Below are 18,894 nucleotides of genomic sequence, written 5' to 3' on the forward strand. Positions count from 1 at the left end.
AGCGAGTCACATTAACATATTTTCCACGAGGTAATATTGAAGTATATTTTTTCTCCCTCCAACATTTGTTTGTGAATTCTCTAAATATCCCTTCGGCCCGGCCCAAAAAAGGAAAAAAAAAAAGAATTGGGCTGAGTCTTGAAAAATCACATGAGGGAGAAAAATGAAGAGAAGAGAGGACCGAACAGGGCCGGCCACAAGGGCATGCCATCATTTCTCTAGCAAAGGCTGACGACGAGGAACGATCACACGAGTCGGCCCTCCTTTACAACCAGGGCAGACCTTGGCTCTCTCCTTTCTGCAGAAGGGTCGGCCCTCCCTCCTCCTTAGGAAGACCCATCTACTGAGTGGGACCCGTCTGCCCCTATCACTCTCAAGGAAAACTTATCCCCGCTTAGCAAAATTGTGCCTCTCATTTGCCTCGAGCTTATAACCCAAACCCAATTTGACTAGTTTTGAGCGTCGGATAGTGCACCAAGGAAAAATCCGCCGCATATAACTCACTTCTTTACTTTTTATGTGATGAGCGACCATAAATCGACTTTTCGACGAGGTTACAGAATCGCTAAGAGGAGCCCACGACCCTTTGATCCACGTGAGATTATAAGGTCTAGTTTTAATTTCAGATACGACCATGTGGATCCTAGGTGGTATTCCAGTTTTTGGTGATAACACATATTACTAGTTTTTGATACCATCTAATAAGAATAATTTAGGATGAAATACACAATTTTATTTAAATTCACACACTAGTCACAACTTGTTCCTTAATCTTTAAATTTGACAAATCATGTTCAGTTGAAATGGAAAGGAAATCAATAAGTAGCTCAAAAATTAATAACATTGTAAACTTCATATTTCATTTTCTTCTTGGACTTGAAATTAAATTTTAATATATCAAAGACTGTCTCCAAACTATGATTCAAAATGAATCAAAATTTAGAGTTTCATTTTTTTTAATAAATTTTTCTCCAATCAAAATGCAAATTTTGATGTGTTGCGATATTTTCGTACCTAAGTGCACATAGTCGCTCAAGTAGTAAATTTTGTAAATACGAGTCGATCTCACGAGAACTTTGCTTAACCGAAACTGAACGAGCTAGCAACGAATTGAATTCAAAGCAAACAATGATAATTATTAAATAAATTGCCTAAAATAAATAAAACACAAAATAAATGATAGGTGAACGGATATGTAGAAGACAAGGGCAACGGCTTCGCTAACCTCTCCTATGGCCAGGATTCCTACGCACGATTTTTTTGGTTCTCACTCTTCTCTTATCACACTCACGTACTATTATCGCTAAATCTCTCTCGAGTATCTAACAACCTATGTCAATACCAAGTTTTCATCTCTCGATCTCAAACCCTAAAAAATAAGACAAGCAATACAAACAAGAGTGTTCACACAATTCCATAGCAACTATCTCTAGTTTAGGAGTGTACTGCGGTAAATTAGTTCATATGCACAATTATATAATTCTCTCTCGAGCAACTAAACAATTCTAGAATTCGTGAACGAGGTACCTAATCTCATACAAGCATTAACCACGGAATTAATTCAAGCAATAGAGAAAAAGAACATGAAAATTACTTTAATCAATGAATAATGAATCCACAACCATAATTGAGAAAAACTAAGCCAACACCCTTAAGGGATTCAGTTCATGACGTCGAGAGTAACATAAACACAAATAGAGACAACTCATAAAAATCATCTTCACACAAAGCATAAATAAAAAGGGAGTTCCAATGAATAAGATTAGTAGAAAAAGTGTTGAATCGCAATTGTCAGTCGTCGACGAGTGGTGGTCTTCTTCTCCGGTTTCCTCTTCTCTCTCAACTAGCCAAACAACTAATGAAAACTTAAAATAAAACCTAAAGTGTGTTTTTAGGTTACAAGAATAGTATATATATGCCTAGGGTTGATTTTCGAAGTGATATAGGCCTTTGGATTGGAGTACGCTTAAAATCGAGTAATTATTTTTTCTGGATTGGGAGTCAGCGCGCCGCTCTAAGCTATCACCGCACCGCGGTGAATGCTGTGAATTTATGCACTCTGTTTCTTGCTTTTAGCGTGGCGCACTACGCTGAAGGGTTGACCAGCGTTAACTTTCTCGTATTTCTTCTAAATGACTCACACGGCGTCCCGAAGCTCAATCAAGCACCCAAAACCTTTAATTCACTTTGAAAATACCAAATAACCTCAAATAGACTTGAGAACTCGCTAAAATCATGGTCGAAAACAATAGATTTACACGTAGAAATCGCTCTCATCATGGTGCATTCTCTATATTTGCATCTTCATGCGATAGTGGTGATCCAAATACATATCACCACTATTCATAGATACATAACAAAACAAAAAAAGCTAAATTTTTAATAATTTTAAAATTGAACATAATTTTAATTTGTAGTTACAACTTTGGACCTAGTATATATATTTTTATATTTGTAATAGGATTGCTTAAATTATTAATTATATATAAATATAAAAATATATTCTAAAATACATCAATTCAAATACAACTCATACATAAAAAAAAATAAATTAAAACTACTACAATTAAAAAAACACTACTACATAAAAAATAAAAATGACAAACACACAAAAAAAAATTGTAAATTGAAAGACCACCCTCATATTAAAATCAAAATATATGACAATTAGACCAGTAACCCAATAGCTTATCTTTTAAAAAGTAGCAAAAATTTTATTTTATTAAAAGAATATCCCATCAGACCCGCAGTAAATTGATTAACTAATAAGTAAATATATTTACTATTTAGTTAATTAATTTGTTGCAGGCTTGATGGACTATTTTTTTTAATAAAATAAAACTTTCATTATAATCATAAAAAGAGTTAGGTGAATGACTAGTTACAATAAATCATACAAACAAATTTTTTTTCATTTTTGCAGTTTTTCTATACTGTAGAGGACCATTCCTTCTTAGTCTCCATGCGTGCTAGAATATCAAATCATAAACATCTGCACGACTTTAATATAGTAATTGGCGCAACGGAGTCTTCAAATTCAAATGTATGGCTAGAGGGTGTGGGTCGTGTTTTTAGCGCTTTTTGTTTTTGGCATCTTTTTTCTCGATTAGCACCTGTTTCTCTAAAAATACATGTCTCTACTAAAGCTAAAAATTTGACGTTCCTTACAATTGTAAAGTCATAGCGATACTAACTCCAACGCATTGCCGAGATGAACCATCAATATTTTTCCATTGCTTGATCACAGTGTATATGATCTATATGAAAGTAGATGCAACTCATATTTGTATGAGGGATTGTTAAATAAATTGCTTAACTGATATATGAGTGTCGTTGTATGAGATTTAGAGCTGCAACTTCAATTTCTCCAAATACAACATATTATTAGAAAATAATGCAATATAAACTATTATTAGGTTCCTTGTACACAAAGAGATCTCCCTATTGGACAAAAACCAACGTGAAAAGCTTTCCACGTCACTTTACAATCGACGTGTTATCTAACGTCGTGAAAATATTTATGCGTCATGTTATGAGAAAGGACAATGCAAAAGGAAAAACAGCTACTTATAAATAAATAAATAAAAAACAACCGATAACTATCGTCAACGTGTAGAGTTGTTCCTACCCGATAACATTTGGTCAAATAGCATCTCATCTCAATTGATTTTTATAAAATATATTAAAAAAAAAATTTATGTCGTATAAATTTACAAACAAAAAAAAAGCCGATAGAACAAAACAAAACAACCACAAACTTGCATAAGATAGTTGCTTCGCATGCTTCGACTTATCAAAAGTTTTTCCCAACATTAACAATGGAAACTCTCAAGTTGCAGGAAATTTTATATTTATGCAATGTGCTCTATCTATTTCAATAAAACTCTTTAATTAGTTTAATTTACTCTAGAGCTATGATCATTACTTTTTCTTTCAATATTTTGACATTTCGTTGATTCTTTCTCAAACTCCACTTTTCCAACACCAACGGACTAGTTCAAAATTCCAAGTCACGGGATTCCTGCAAAAATAAATTTGAGTAGAAGTTTAATTTTATTAGTTTTTTTCTAATGGAAATTACCTTAATCGTGGGGTTATTTTCTCAAGAAATGGAACTAAAATAATTTTAGCACGAATGTATGCCTACAACTAGATCTCGAATAACCCAAAATTTTATTGGTAAGACCTTCTCGATTGTAGCTAATATCTTATTGCAAATAAAAAACACGCCGAGTTTATAGGGAAAAAAAAAAGAAGAAGAAGGAGATGAGTGAGATTAGACTTATGCTCGGGAGGGCGTGGCCATGGAAGAAACCACGCTAAAAAAAGTATAACAATATATTAAAGATGAACTGATTTTATTCAATTTTATGTTTGATTTGTTTCTCACCCCAAAAAAATATTTCGGAAATACATATTTCTAAAAGAAAAATTAAGTTAAAATGTAGAGTGAAAATTTATATAAATGTATGACTGCGTACAAATTATTAAAAATGATGTACTCTAATTGAGCGCTATATATTGTGACAAATAGATCCCAAATGCACAGACGACTCTATTTTATACATGGCGGGTCTCGAGTACTACAGTTTCCTTAATATTTATATACTCACTCAAAGATAATTAATAAATTTTGTAAGAGAGATTGCAAATCCGTAAAAACAAACCATATCAACGGCAATAACACACATTCATCAACACTAATTACTAATTAGCGATTACGTTGTTGAATCGAAGTCAGATCACAGATGTCCTAAAGGTACTTGCGTTGGTCCATCACAAGTCACAACAGACATTGATTTGACGAGTTTAGGTAAAGAGGCTACACTTTGAGAGAGAGAGAGAGAGAGAGAGAGAGACAGATAGAGAGAGAGAGATAAAGTTAAACATAATGCTGAGCTGCCTTTTGACGTCACAAACACATCCAAAGCATATTTTTCAGGTCAAAGAAAATCAATCACATGGCTTGTCCACGATCATGGTAATAAAATCAATCACATAATTTATTCCACGGACGAAGCTAAGAATGTAGATTAGAGGCAAAAGACTAATTTATAAATTTTGAAGATAAAAAAATGTAAAAATAAAATATAAAATGAGTAAAAAGTGTAAAAAAAAAAAATTGAGGGGGGACTATAACCCCCTCTCACTCTCAAGTGTTTTCATGCCTGCTTTATTCCATATTAATAATAAAATTACAACTAGAATATTATATTAAATGTTTTGAATCTTGATAGGCCGGGTCAATGATCTATTGAGTGTTATTTATTATATTTAATATTACGTTATAATACTTTCAATATGTTGTACGCTAGTATATATAGTGTGTTATTATTCTCAGTAAAGCCATACACGTTACAGTGTTTAATATGGCTATCAATGTGCTATCAATGTAATATACTCTCAAGAGTATAAATATATCCTTTATCCATAATAAGAATCATCCATTTGATCAATCTTGTAATGGTATCAGAGCTTCTATAAGGCAAAACATTACCACTGCCGGAGAAAAAAAAAACAAGAATATAAATTCTCCGTGTCTGTCTATTCTCCATCGCCTCACAGCGATATTGCCCTTGAGTTCCTACTTTGTGGCCCTTCCATCTTGCTCTTCGTCATTCAAAAAAAAAAATCCATGGTTGATCAATCGGAAACTCAAAACAGTGCGGTCGTCACGTCATCTCCAGCCGCTGCTGAGTCCACACCTCCTCTTGTGGCGTTGAATATCAGCTCACAAGTACCACTCAAATTAACAACCACAAATTACTCAGCTTGGAGAGTCCAATTCCATTCTCTACTACATGGATATGACCTGTTTGGTTACATTGACGGGTCCGTCACACAACCGCCAACGACAATCCCGGGCGACACCCCTTCAACAACGATCCCAAATCCAGCCTATCGACATTGGTTTCGTCAAGATCAATTGCTCCTCAATGCAATTGTAGGATCACTTTCGGCGACTCTCGTTCCGTTTGTCTCCGCTTCCACGACATCCTTTGAAGCGTGGGAGACGCTTCGAAAAGCATATGCGGCACCATCTCGGGGTCGTATTCAGCAACATCGCGCCAAACTTAATCATCCACAAATCGGGACACGCAGCGTCACCGAATATATGCAAATCAAGACTCACATCGATGCGCTCACTTTGATGGGCGCGCCCGTGGATTTCGATGAGCTAACCATCCGCATCATGGATGGTCTTGATTCTCACTATGCTAATCTCGCAAGTGCCATTCAAGCCAGAGAGACACCGATTGGATTCGATGAGTTGCTTGAGAAGCTTCTTAATCTTGAGGTCAATCTTAAATCTACGTCATCGTCTATTATTTTGGGAGGACCAGCTACTGCCATGATTGCGCCTACCCAGTCTTTGGCTCGGCCAAACAACCGTCGTTGGAACAAAAACAAAGGGCAGTCTCAATCTCCGGGCTACAACTCACCACCCCGCCAACAATGGGCTCCACGACCCGCTACACCTCAAGCATGGTCTCCATCCCCATCAGCCTCACCGTTTCGCCAAGCGGCTCCCCGACCCGGTGGCTACCTCGGCAAATGCCAAATCTGCCGACAACAAGGTCATTCAGCAACTCAGTGCAATCTCTACATGTCAGGCTCGTGGCAACAACGACAATCCAATTCTAGCCAATTCACACCGCGAGCGAATGCTGTCACATACTTCGCTGGATATCCAGGTTCTTATTCCCCGTCGACTGAGTGGATCCTTGACTCTGGGGAATCTCACCACATTACGACGGATCTCGCCAACTTATCCTCTCACTCTCCATACACCGCTACAGACAGTGTGATCATTGGCGATGGATCTGAGCTTCCTATATCTAACACGGGTTCCCTCTCTTTACCAACCTCATCCACCACAATCCCTTTAACCAACGTTCTACATGCTCCATCGATTGCTAAAAACCTTTTATCAGTATCTGCTCTCTGTGCCTCTAACGCTGTTGTTGTTTCATTTTTTGACTCTTCATTTAAGGTGCAGGATCGTCGTACGGGAACCATTCTCGTTCAGGGGGCATGTAAAGATGGGATCTACTTGTGGCCTTCTAGTCAGTATTCTAAATCTACTCATTGTGCTTTATCTTCCATCTTATCAAAATATTCGGTTTCTACTTGGCATTGTCGTCTTGGTCATCCTTCTCTTCAAATCTTACGCCGTATGTTAGGATCTCTTAAAGTGTCACTTCCATGGGAACATTTGAAGAGTTTTTCTTGCAATTCATGTGCAATCAATAAAAGCCACAAGTTACCTTTTTCTGTGTCTAGCATTACCTCTTCGTGTGCTCTTGATGTCATTTATTCTGATGTTTGGACTTGCCCGGTTTTATCCCTTGACGGTTATAAATACTATGTTATTTTTGTTGACCATTTTACAAAATATATATGGTTTTTTATCCGTTAAAAAGAAAATCTGAAGTCCTTCTAACTTTTCAAAATTTAAAAAAGTTAGTGGAAAATTATTTCTCAAATTCCATCAAAACTCTTTTTACTGATGGTGGGGGTGAATATATGGCTTTAAAATCCTTTTTATCCACCAGTGGAATTACCCATCTCACCACTCCTCCACACACGCCCGAGCACAATGGTTATTCGGAGCGGCGTCACCGTCATATTGTTGAGACGGGTTTGACGTTTCTTCACCAAGCATCACTCCCACACACTTTTTGGCCTTATGCCTTTGCTGCGTCTGTCTACACCATAAATAGAATGCCAAAACAAAATTTAGCATTGAACTCCTCATTTGAAGCATTGTTCAAAAAGAAACCAGATTTATCTAAATTCAAGGTTTTTGGTTGTCTTTGTTATCCATGGTTACGTCCTTATACAAATCACAAACTTGACCCAAAATCAAAAGCTTGTGTGTTTCTTGGCTATTCTCTAACTCAAAGTGCATTCTTGTGTCTCGATCCGTCCACTAATCGTATGTATGTGTCTCGGCATGTTAAGTTTGTCGAGACGGTCTTTCCATTGTCATGTCTAGGCAGGTCACTCCCCGTCTCAACATCACCTGCAGAATGGTTCTCTTGCGAGGGTTCTACACTAACGCGAAGTGTCACTTCACCACCTACACTCACGGCCGAATTTTCTACAGACACTTCTACTGCTGGATGTTCCACAGAAATCATATTTGGAAATCCACCACCACCACCACCACCACAAAATACGATCCAATCTCCAACAAAACAAACCATCAACCACACCCGACTACTGTAGCTGACACCGTATCCCACCAAATTATCACAGAACCACTATCACAAGCCTCACCCACCTCCACACGTATCCACCCAACTCGTCATCATCACATGACAACCCGTTCCCAAAATCATATCACCAAACCCAATCCTAAATACACATTTCTCAGCTATGTTCCTTTGGAGCCGGTACCCATCGGTGTTACGCAAGCTCTCAAAAGCTCAGTTTGGAAAAAGGCCATGATTGAAGAGCACGATGCCCTTATGCGCAATGGAACATGGGAACTTGCTCCACCTGATCCGGCTCAGAATCTTGTTGGAAACAAATGGGTGTTTCGAATTAAACGGAATTCAGATGGATCTTTTGAGCGCTATAAAGCGAGACTTGTTGCTAAAGGGTTTCATCAGCGACCTGGTCTCGACTTCACTGAAACATTTAGTCCCGTGGTGAAACCAACAACAGTTCGCACCGTGATTACACTCGTCCTCCAGCGCAACTGGGCTCTACGCCAGCTCGACGTCAATAATGCTTTTCTCAATGGAACCTTAGAGGATGAGGTTTTTATGAAACAACCTCAAGGTATGCGAGATCCTTTGTTACCCGATCATGTGTGTCGCCTTCGTAAGGCTATCTATGGTCTCAAGCAAGCCCCACGTGCGTGGTACGATGCACTACGATCATTCCTAGTCCAGCTTGGCTTCACTACATCACGTGCTGATACATCCCTATTTGTTCTCAACCGACTAGATTGCATGGTATACCTTCTTGTCTACGTCGACAACTTGATCATCACTGGCAGCGATCCTCAGGTTGTAGCTCACATCATTCGTCAACTTGACTCAACATTTTCCGCAAAGGACTTGGGTTTCCTCTCATTTTTTTGTGGAGTTGAAGTTATCCATATGGCAACCGGACTTTTATTATCTCAGCAAAAATATGTTGTTGACCTTCTTGCGAAACATGCTTTCCTCGGTTCCCACCCCTCTTGCTGTAGGGTCATTGCTATCTGCCCATGACGACACTCCTCCGGCCGACGCCTCGTTTTTCCGCCAAGTTGTTGGTGGTCTTCAACATTTACGCATGACTCGCCCAGATATTTCATTTGCAGTAAACAAGTTGTCACAGTTTATGCATTCACCAACAACAGCTCATTGGGGGGCAGTTAAGCGACTCTTGCGCTATTTGAATGGTACTCGTGATCTAGGCATACTACTCTCAGCCCCTACACAATTTTCTCTCCACGACTTCTCAGATGCAGATTGGGGTGGTGACCCCAATAAGTATACTTCGACCAGTGCCTATGTCATCTTTCTTGGGAAAAATCCCATGTCGTGGAGCTCCACAAAACAACGTAGTGTTGCCCGATCGTCCACTGAGGCGGAGTATCGTGCCATTGCGTCTGCTGTAGCCGAAATTCAATGGGTCAAGTCACTACTTCAAGATCTACATGTCACGCTTCCATCACCACCAGTCCTATATTCCGACAATCTCGGTGCTACTTATCTATGTGCCAATCCTGTTTTTCACTCCAAGATGAAGCATCTAGCGATGGATTATCACTTTGTTCGGGACTTGGTTCGGAATCAACAGCTCCGCATGGTCCACATATCAGGGAGTGAGCAGCTTGCAGATGCTCTCACTAAATCGCTTCCGCGTCCTCGTCTTCTCAGCCTATGCTCCAAGATTGGCGTCTCCAATGGATCACCACCTTGAAGGGGCATATTGAGTGTTATTTATTATATTTAATATTACGTTATAATACTTTCAATATGTTGTACGTTAGTATATATTGTGTGTTATTATTCTCAGTAAAGCCATACACGTTACAGTGTTTAATATGGCTATCAATGTGCTATCAATGTAATATACTCTCAAGAGTATAAATATATCCTTTATCAATAATAAGAATCATCCATTTGATCAATCTTGTAATGATCACGGCGTCAATGTTTTTTTTATACATTTAATATTCGTCGAGACATATGACGAATTTCACATCAAATTGTCCAATATACCCGAACACGAAAAAGTGAAGGAATCAAAAGCTCATAAAAAATAGGCCTGAGTCAAGTCAAGACTCGCGCACTCACAGACAAAGACACGCGCCGCACCGTGCATTGGCGCGACGAGGATCGTCTGTTGCGCGTGCCTCGACAAGCCACTCGCACGTGCCTCTCGCATAAGGCGAGCGCGACGCGCCAACCACCCGAGCGCGAGCACTCACGCGCGCCTGGCCTCCACCCAGGAGAGTTTTTCAGCCCTTCTCCAAACTATGAATAACTCTCCACATAGATAGATCTAAAAACACTTCCTAAACACTGTTTACTCGATTCCAGAGTTCTGAAACGCTGTCGAAGACTCTCCGCACACAATTTTCTCTGATGAGTCACATCTAAGGGATCATTCGACCGCCTAATGCAAAGTGCATGGCAAGAATTTGCGAGGGCGTTTAGCTCTCGACCTAATGCACCCCATGTGGCTCCCATAAACAAAAATCGTTGTACGGACCAATAGTCAAATGAAAGGCGACAAGTAACTCCCCCAAGCAAGGGTAACTCCGACCATCAAAACATGTCATGGTAAGCGGAATAAGAGCATACACAAAAGGACAAACTAACTCGATATCGTAGATACAAAGAAAAGACTTTCGAACATAGAAAGAAAATTGGTTTTTATAAATAATAAGGGAAAAATGAGCAACTGCTCAAAAAAATCCTAAAAGACAATCGCTAAGACAAGTACGCAAAAGAAAAAATCCTAGGAAAGCAAGCACTAAGACAAGTGGGCGAAAAGAAAATTCTTAATAAAGCAAGGTGCTAAATAGCTAGCTACTCGAAGTTAACTTGTTCCTCCTCCTCACCACCGAAAAAGCTAACCGGAAGGTCGACAACGCGGGAATTTAGAGTCGAAGAAAGAGAACATCACTCTCGAGAAATATTCTCGGTTGTGGTAGCCTCCTGACACTCAACCGCCGTGGTGCGCACTTCCTCGACTCTGATCTCGAAATCATCCTACAGGTTGGTTACGAGCTGCACTGCCTTCATTTTCTCCTTCGTGAACTGAGTCACCTCATCCTTCAAAGAATCACGCTCCGCTCAAATGTGTTCAGCCTAGCTTTACGTGAGATGACCCTGCACGATTTCTACTCGTATGTCGGATTGCCCATCTGTTGTCAAAGATCTTGAACTTCACTGCGAAAGGCCTCTACAATGCGAGCGGCCCTCAGATGCCTTGCGCTTTGTGGAAAACTTGTCTCCTAGCCTCGTGATATCTAAGCAGGCATACTCGCGCTAACCGCGGACAACCCTCAACTCCACTCGAGTCTGCTAAAGTTCGTCATGAAGTTTCCTGAGCTCCGCCTCAAAGTGGAGATCTCACTCGGCTTGAGCTAGCTGAGACTTTGTTCGAGCCGACTCCTTCATGACTAGGCCTATACGACAAATAAATTCAAGAAGGATCTTCTCACCTCGCACCGCACGGCCGAGTACCTAACCCAACAAAAGATACCTATTAGCAAAACGCAACCCGCATAAAGGCTACAAAATATAAATTAAACTAACTTGCCCGCTGAGCGGTTATCCCGTTTTGGAAGAGCTCCAGATTGCTGCCTGAAACGACGTCATTCCACAACTTCAGAGGCGATTGCTGAAGGCCTTAAGTGTGATCATTGAATGGGCCCACTGCGAGTCTGAAGGTGAATCAGGAGGTGTCGATGTCGACGATCTTTTCAGGGAAGCGCGAGGGTCGGGCTCAACTGAGGCCTAGGTGTGGTCTATGCTTGGTCGGCGTGCGTTGAAATCCGAGAACGAATTACTGCAAGAGCGCTCGAATCACAAGCAGATTTTTCCAAGTGCGCTCTAAATATGAAGAACGTGCAACAACAACCAAGTTAAGGTCAGTATTGAGACAAAGTCATGCCGCATGATCAAAACAAGGCCAAGAGCGAGAGGATACCAAAAAAATCTGGGCTCATGGGCAAAGCGCGGGGCGAGAGACTTCCTTCATCCACGGAAAAGGCATAGGCCCAGAGCTGAAGGTCGGAAACCACCCAGTCAATACCATCAGATGCTCTTAGCAAAAGCGATCGCTCGCTCTACTTATCTGACATGTCTCGGATAGCCTTCACAAACTTGAGCTTGTCAGCACCCGAGCCGGCAATGAAGCCGACCAGTGGGCCGAACTGAGGAGGCGCTATCCTGAAGGTCAAACGAAACGAGACCCATACCCAGGTCTTCCTACCAGTGGTTTCAGCTTCAATGATGAGCCGAATGTTCCGACAATCTCGAGCCATATGGAAGCCTGGCTGACCCTAGTATGGGAGGACCGTGGCGAGGTTGCGAAAATCGCTAACAGTCATGGTCCGCTTTTTAGAAATGTACCACGCCATGTGGCACATTGCAACTAGGAGATAAAACGTCGACCTCATCTGAGGTGTGAACTCGCTATATGCACCGCAGCAAAGCCCCGCCTTGAGAGGGAAGGCCGACCCTCTGAAAGTGGGCGAAGAAGTGTCACCGAAGAAGGAATGTTGTAATTCTCTCGAAGGCTGGAAAACGGGCGGTGCGAGATAGAGTTCCTCACATCAACTTCAGTACAGTCGAAGCCGCTCGAAGCGGAGGGACTCCCAATCAGGAACTACACCGTCTTCTCCAAACACTTGGTTGAGGCCGTGAACTCGACCTCCGCGACTTTAGAAGTTTTCTGTCTCGACACCACAACATAGATATCGCTCTCTGAACCTGATAAAACGGCTGCCATACCCCGAGGAAACCACCGTTGAAACCCCGCTGTCTAAAAAGCCTCCGAGTTCTCGCTAAGTCCCTCGGACTCAAACTCAAAGGTGTCATTAAAGGAAATCTCGTCGAGAACAGATTCAAACGAGACCCCTCCAGAATTTGGGACAGCGCATGGCGCACAATCCTCCACCTCCCACGTCCAAGTAGGACGAAGGGTGCGGTGCGCCTCCAACGCACAAGTCATGTGCACCAGCGCCACACGAGGCGCACAGTGCGTCATCCACCTGTGCGCCGCATGCAGTCAAATCTAGAACTAGGCATGACGCACCCTACTCCAGCGCCAACCACCTGTGCGGTGCACTTACGCCCCGAAAGGCATGCACCGAAGCTCGCCGCGCGCTAGGCCTCCGCCTAGGAGGGTTTTTCAATCCTTCTCCACATTATAAATACGCGTCCACATAGAGGGATCCAAAACATTTTTCTAAACAATCTCTACTTGATTCCATAGTTCTGAAACGCTACCGAGTACTCTCCACACCCAGCTTTCTTTGATCGAGCCATGAATCTCCTATATTATTATCTATGAATGTCAGTGTCTCCATCTCAAGAATAGCAATCAGACTTAATGTTAAGTGTCAAAACGCGCGCCAAAAACATTGGCTATGCGTCCCTTTTCTCTCTTCTTCTTCTTCTTCTCAGATCTCCGCGAGGAACGAAAAACGTTCTTGTGCTAGAGGAGCGACACTCGTGACTTTCAAGTTACGCACACCTGGCTCGACCGCGACCACTTAATCTGATCTTAGGTCGAATCACTTGAAGTCTTAAAGGTCTCTCGACCACTTAATCGAGAGAAGATCATTGGAGTTAAAACTACAAAAAATAATTGAGGCTTGGGTCAATTTAATAGTATGTGTTTGCACTTATGGAGAAGAACCCGATCAATATTCGATAATGATCGTAGTCTAAATCTTCGGTAGTGAGTCACGTTCTATGGTTTTATTTATTCTTATTTACTCAATAGACAATATATATATGTATGTATATGTATATATATATGTATGTATATGTATATATTTATATGTATGTATATGTATATATATATATATACTCTTCTTTACTAAGAGACAAAAAAGCGCAACGAAAATGTTAGTTCAATTGTTTCATGGAAAGGATCTTTCTCTATTTGTTTCATGGAAATAACAGTATGCGCATGAAGAAAAGAAAGAATAAGGGAAAGTTTTCTTCAGCAATTTTAAATCTCTTTCATTAAATAAAATAATAACGTGGGGTCATCGTCAAGTGTTTTAAAAAAGAATAAACTCCCTCAATAAATTTTACTCCAAAGAATGTGTGTGTGTGTGATTTTTTTTCCTTCCAAAAAAGAAACAAGAATGGCCAGATTTCACCGGTTCTGAAGGCCCTCGATGGCCTTCTTCCATTGCCACGCTCTTTGTTTCGAGTCCTCGAATGACAGCACCTTCTTAGGCTGAAACATCACCATTTGGTTCAGGACTCCTGGGATTTATTTAACAGAAATATTTTATAGCAATTTGGTTGGGAAAACCGTACCGTGCAGATCTTGAAATATGATGGGGTCGAGACTTGGACGTTGAGCTCGGCAGGGTTGTTAGACCAGATTATATTCCCTTTGACTACGAGTTTTGACGGGTCAACGTAAACCAGCTTGGGCTTGTTGGTGAGGATCAGCTGAACCTTCTTGCTCGTCAACTTCTGCAGCTTCTTCACCATCGAGATCATAATGACTGACTCACCAGGTTCAAGAAACTGTTGCCTGTTGAGACAATTAGAACCTCGTGAGTTAGCAGATGTTATCATCTATTTAAAAAAAATCAAATATTTAGCATAACATAGGAAGAAGAACAGATATGATACCACTTTGAGTCGAAGGAATCGATGGAGGCGAGTCTAGTTATGTGAGCAGTCGATTCGGACGATGACGTGGCACCAGCGTTGCTCTCGTTCGGTCTCAGCATTCCATCTCCGATGTGCGAAGGGTTCCACGACGAATCGTTACCGTCATCGACTTCACCGGAGTTTGGCTAATAGTTTATAGTAACAATAATTGCACAAGTAATTTCAGTATCATCATCGTCACAGAATTAAGATACCAATGGAATATGGGATTGGTACCTCCAAGGCAAGTCTTGGCGGGGTTTGTTGTCTTAGGTTCGTCCAGTCCACTCCATTGAAGAATGGGTGCATCTTTAGTGTTTCATACCCGCCAGGGCCCGTGCCAGGTCGCTTGCTCGGATCCAAATCCTGATTCAATCTCACACTCAAATTTAGAGTTCAACCACAAACTTCTTCACGCATGAGTTTAGTAGTCTTTTATTTGTTTCGAGACAATCTTGACGGTATGAATGGGGATGTTATTTGAAGAGACAAAGAAAAAAGTGGTTCACCGTAATGTTTTGCTTCTGGTTTGGGGAAACTCTTCCAGACAAAATTTAGATGTGTTTAAGATGATCTTTTACCTGGTGTGGTAATGGTGATATTTTTTTTTTTTTGGATTCATGTTTTTTCTCTTTTTTAGATAATGTAAAAAGCATATTTTTTTTCACCTTATCACCACCGATTAGAGAAATAAAACAATTAAGAAAAAATAAATAAACATGTTCGCCAAGGGAAAAAAAAGGACTCTTAAAAGCTATTAATTAGACACTATATGATCCCAAAAATATATCGTGTAGCAGAATGGAAAACCGAGTCGAGTCATTGAGGAAGGCAAGTACGTTACCAACAGTTGGTCGATGAGGTCTCTAGCTTCTGCAGAGAAGTTATCTGGAAATCTTATATCTCGGGCTATAATTCTCTGAAAAATAAGCCATTCGCTCGCGTCTTTGAAAGGAGAAGTTCCCGAAAGCATTTGGTACAATGTGCATCCAAGTGCCCAGAGATCGTTGCTGTACATTTTTACGCATTCCCTTTTATCAAAAATGAAAAACTCGAGGACAATATCAAGCATGAACGAGCACATCAAGAATTTACCCAAAAGTTGCTGGAGATGAATTTAAGACTTCCGGAGGAACATACGCGGCGGTCCCCACAAATGTGCAAGCCTTGTCATCTAAAAAGACAATTCCATTGAATAATGTTTTCAATTTTTTTTTTATATATATATATATATCTGTATGATCACGATGGGGTATGCTTGTTGTGGTTATACCTGACGATGCATTAGGAAGAACTGTGATTTGGCTATCTTGCATGGGTTTTACGCTCCCAAAATCGGCAATTTTTATATGTCCGTCCATTGTAAGAAGCAAGTTCTCGGGCTGAATTTATGAAACAAGTCTTTAGTATGACTGACACACGGCACCGAAAGAGGGAAGCATTTTTACCTTGATATCTCGATGAATCAGTCCCATGCCATGTATGTATTCAAGTGCATCTACAACTTCTGCTGCATAAAATCGAGCTTCGTTCTCAGACAAACGTACTTTCTGCACAAAGTAACTTGAAATTCAGAGCCGGCACTTTATTTACCGGTTGTGGTTCATCAAGCACATCGTAATTGCTGGATTGACCATTTGCGTGATGCTTGTCTTTTTTGTGTGCGAAACCAAAAATTAAAAATAAATAAATAAAGAAAGACTCCATGAAAGTATCATTCTTCAATCCTTTTTTCTTTTAGAAATTGAATATTTCAATCACGTACTGTTCTAAAATCTGAACCAAATCTTAAGACCTCAAAGGAAAATTCTTCCCAACAATAAAAGTCAATGACTTCCAAACTATGCAAGACAGAACACCTTCCAAAATACCACATAGTGAAAACTGAATAACAGTTGTTCATTGCTCTAGTAAGTTGAGTGTATAATCAAACAATAGACCTAAACACTAAGCAATAAAACTGAGGAATCCCATTATTGCATCAAGATACATCAACAAGTCGATATGGATAGATCAGGGACAATTCATGTGAATAATGGAAAATTACTAAGCCTTCATACTCAACTTACCCTAGTTATCTGATCAAAAAGCTCTCCTCCCTCGCAGGATTCAAGAGCCATATCTTCACAAAGAAAAAACTCAGAGATGAATATATAAAATGAAAATGGAATGGCAAGCAAGGCTTTGAAAATGAAAATTCATTATTTGTAAAGAATACCTACATAATGAAAAGGTGTCCTGAAACGTGAAAAATAGGCGAACGATGCCGGGATGATCCAACTGATCAAGTACTATCCGTTCCAACTTGACATAAGCTGTTTTATTTTCTTTGGTGATGAACTTTTTATCCATTATCTTCAATGCATATACAATCCCTGTATCCTTCTTCTTTGCTCGAACAACCTGGTTTGAAATAAATATTAAACGCCTTGAAATCAATACGAACCCTCATTTACTGCGTTCTTATCACAAATTTTCAAAGTCTTGCGACATTTATTTACGAGCTATAAACTTTTTAATTTGTCAATTACGAATCTGAAGACAAATAAAAACAGAATTTTGTAACCAGAGGGACATAAATTCAAAAGGGGCTAATTCCTCGCATATCTGGGTCCTAAAAGATAAGAGGGAAAAAATTAGAAAGAGAGAGAGAAATAAAACTAAATTAGGAAATTTAACATTGACCTATCATGATTAATTGATTAGCTCCAACAACCCTACATAATTTGGAGAGCTCTGATCCATGACACAACCAAAATAAAATTAATAATAAAAAAAAGAACAAATGTGTATTGATTTCCGTGAATTTTGTAGCTAGGGAAAGCGTGAAATCAACAAAAAGAGTAAAACTTTATGATAAATATAACAGAGCAGAATGAGAGAGTGGGAAACGGAAAAGCTTATAAACGAGAATTGGGAAATGCAATGCAAATGAAGAACGACCTTTGAATAAGAACCGACGCCATAGATCCTGCCCAATTCGAAGTCCTGGACAGTAAAGTTTTCCTGCGGAGCTCTGAAAGCGAAGCTCTTCGACCTCTGAACATTCCCGCCATTGGAAGAATTACCCTCAATCTTCAACTTCGCGTCAAAATCCTTCTCCATCGCCAACATCTCTCTCTCTCTCTCTCTCCCCCACCTCTATCTCTCTCTACAAACGCATTTCTCTCTCTCTCTCTCTCTCTCAAAAACTGGAGGCTCCACAGAGCTCTCGGGAAAAGAGCGAAGACCAAGGAATTGGATCTCTGAAAAGGAAAAGGTTTTGGAGAGAGTGGAATAGGATTCCAATCTCTATGGGTATGTGTGTAATGGTGAGGAAATTCACCAACTTTGGTTTTGAGAGTTCAAAACCCTAGAAAGTAGTGAGAGAGATCAAAAGAAAAAATAAAGTGAAAATCTGAAGAATAATATTTTGTTATTTGTTTTCTCTTATTTATTAATGGATGAGAAGACAAGAGAATGGAAGAAAGAGAGGCACATGGTGAGGGAATGATGGAGATTCATTCCATTTCATTGAATTCTTCAATTCAATTCTCTTTCTTTTTCTTCCGAAACCTCCTTGCAATTTTCTCTCTCTCACTAACCCATTTTGCTCTCTATAGTTTTTTGGGACCTAAAAAAGGAAAAGAGAGAGAGAAAGAGATGGACTGGTTTGATGATATTGCTGATGCCGGTTATGATTGAGAGGGAAACCTTTTTGGGGCTTTGGATTTGCTTTATTTACTTGCTTTAATTTCACCACCTCATCAAAATAAGAGCAAATACATGAATTGACCACCTAACAAATACAAATTTGCTAAGTGCTGATTGTATCCTTGGGATGATAAGCATTCTTTAATATTCTCGAGTCTCGACTCTTTATGATAAGTTTGTCAAAGTAAAATTAAAGTTAAGCCATCATAGCAGTACCTTCGTCCCGTAGAAAGAAACGGAAACATCTTTCCGTTAGCGTATTTTCCATTGTTTGCCAAAAGTAATATCTTCATTAGGCAATTTTTAGACTTTCATTGCTTAACGAAAGTGTAATTTCCGT

The 18,894-nt window shown here is 39.9% G+C and overlaps 1 protein-coding gene across 1 annotated transcript; it reads right to left on the reverse strand.

Moving 5' to 3' along the window:
- Window positions 1-14,184: 14,184 nt before the first annotated feature.
- Window positions 14,185-18,656, reverse strand: PDK1 (3'-phosphoinositide-dependent protein kinase 1). The gene is made up of 11 exons (XM_089603084.1): window positions 17,805-18,656; window positions 17,084-17,264; window positions 16,931-16,983; window positions 16,310-16,411; window positions 16,135-16,243; window positions 15,957-16,035; window positions 15,706-15,871; window positions 15,099-15,227; window positions 14,841-15,007; window positions 14,517-14,739; window positions 14,185-14,433 (listed from the first exon to the last, which is right to left on the reverse strand). The coding sequence occupies exons 1-11, from the start codon at window positions 17,973-17,975 to the stop codon at window positions 14,350-14,352; spliced, it is 1,464 nt and encodes a 487-aa protein (XP_089459210.1). The 5' UTR covers window positions 17,976-18,656; the 3' UTR covers window positions 14,185-14,349.
- Between the last annotated feature and the right edge of the window lie 238 nt (window positions 18,657-18,894).

This window comes from Urtica dioica, chromosome 12 (assembly GCF_054948205.1).
Source record: "Urtica dioica subsp. dioica isolate 48M chromosome 12, U.dioica_male_clone48M_v1_H2, whole genome shotgun sequence".
In the NCBI taxonomy this organism is placed as follows: Eukaryota; Viridiplantae; Streptophyta; class Magnoliopsida; order Rosales; family Urticaceae; genus Urtica; species Urtica dioica.

What these genes read in the sequence shown, in the direction of transcription:
- PDK1 (XM_089603084.1), bottom strand. Translation starts at nt 17,975, where the DNA reads ATGTTGGCGATGGAGAAGGATTTTGACGCGAAGTTGAAGATTGAGGGT. An exon ending in TGATTCATCGAGATATCAAG is followed by an intron (nt 16,244 to 16,309) that starts GTAAAAATGCTT and finishes TCATAAATTCAG; the next exon opens with CCCGAGAACTTGCTTCTTAC. An exon ending in TCTTCCTAATGCATCGTCAG is followed by an intron (nt 16,036 to 16,134) that starts GTATAACCACAA and finishes TTGTCTTTTTAG; the next exon opens with ATGACAAGGCTTGCACATTT.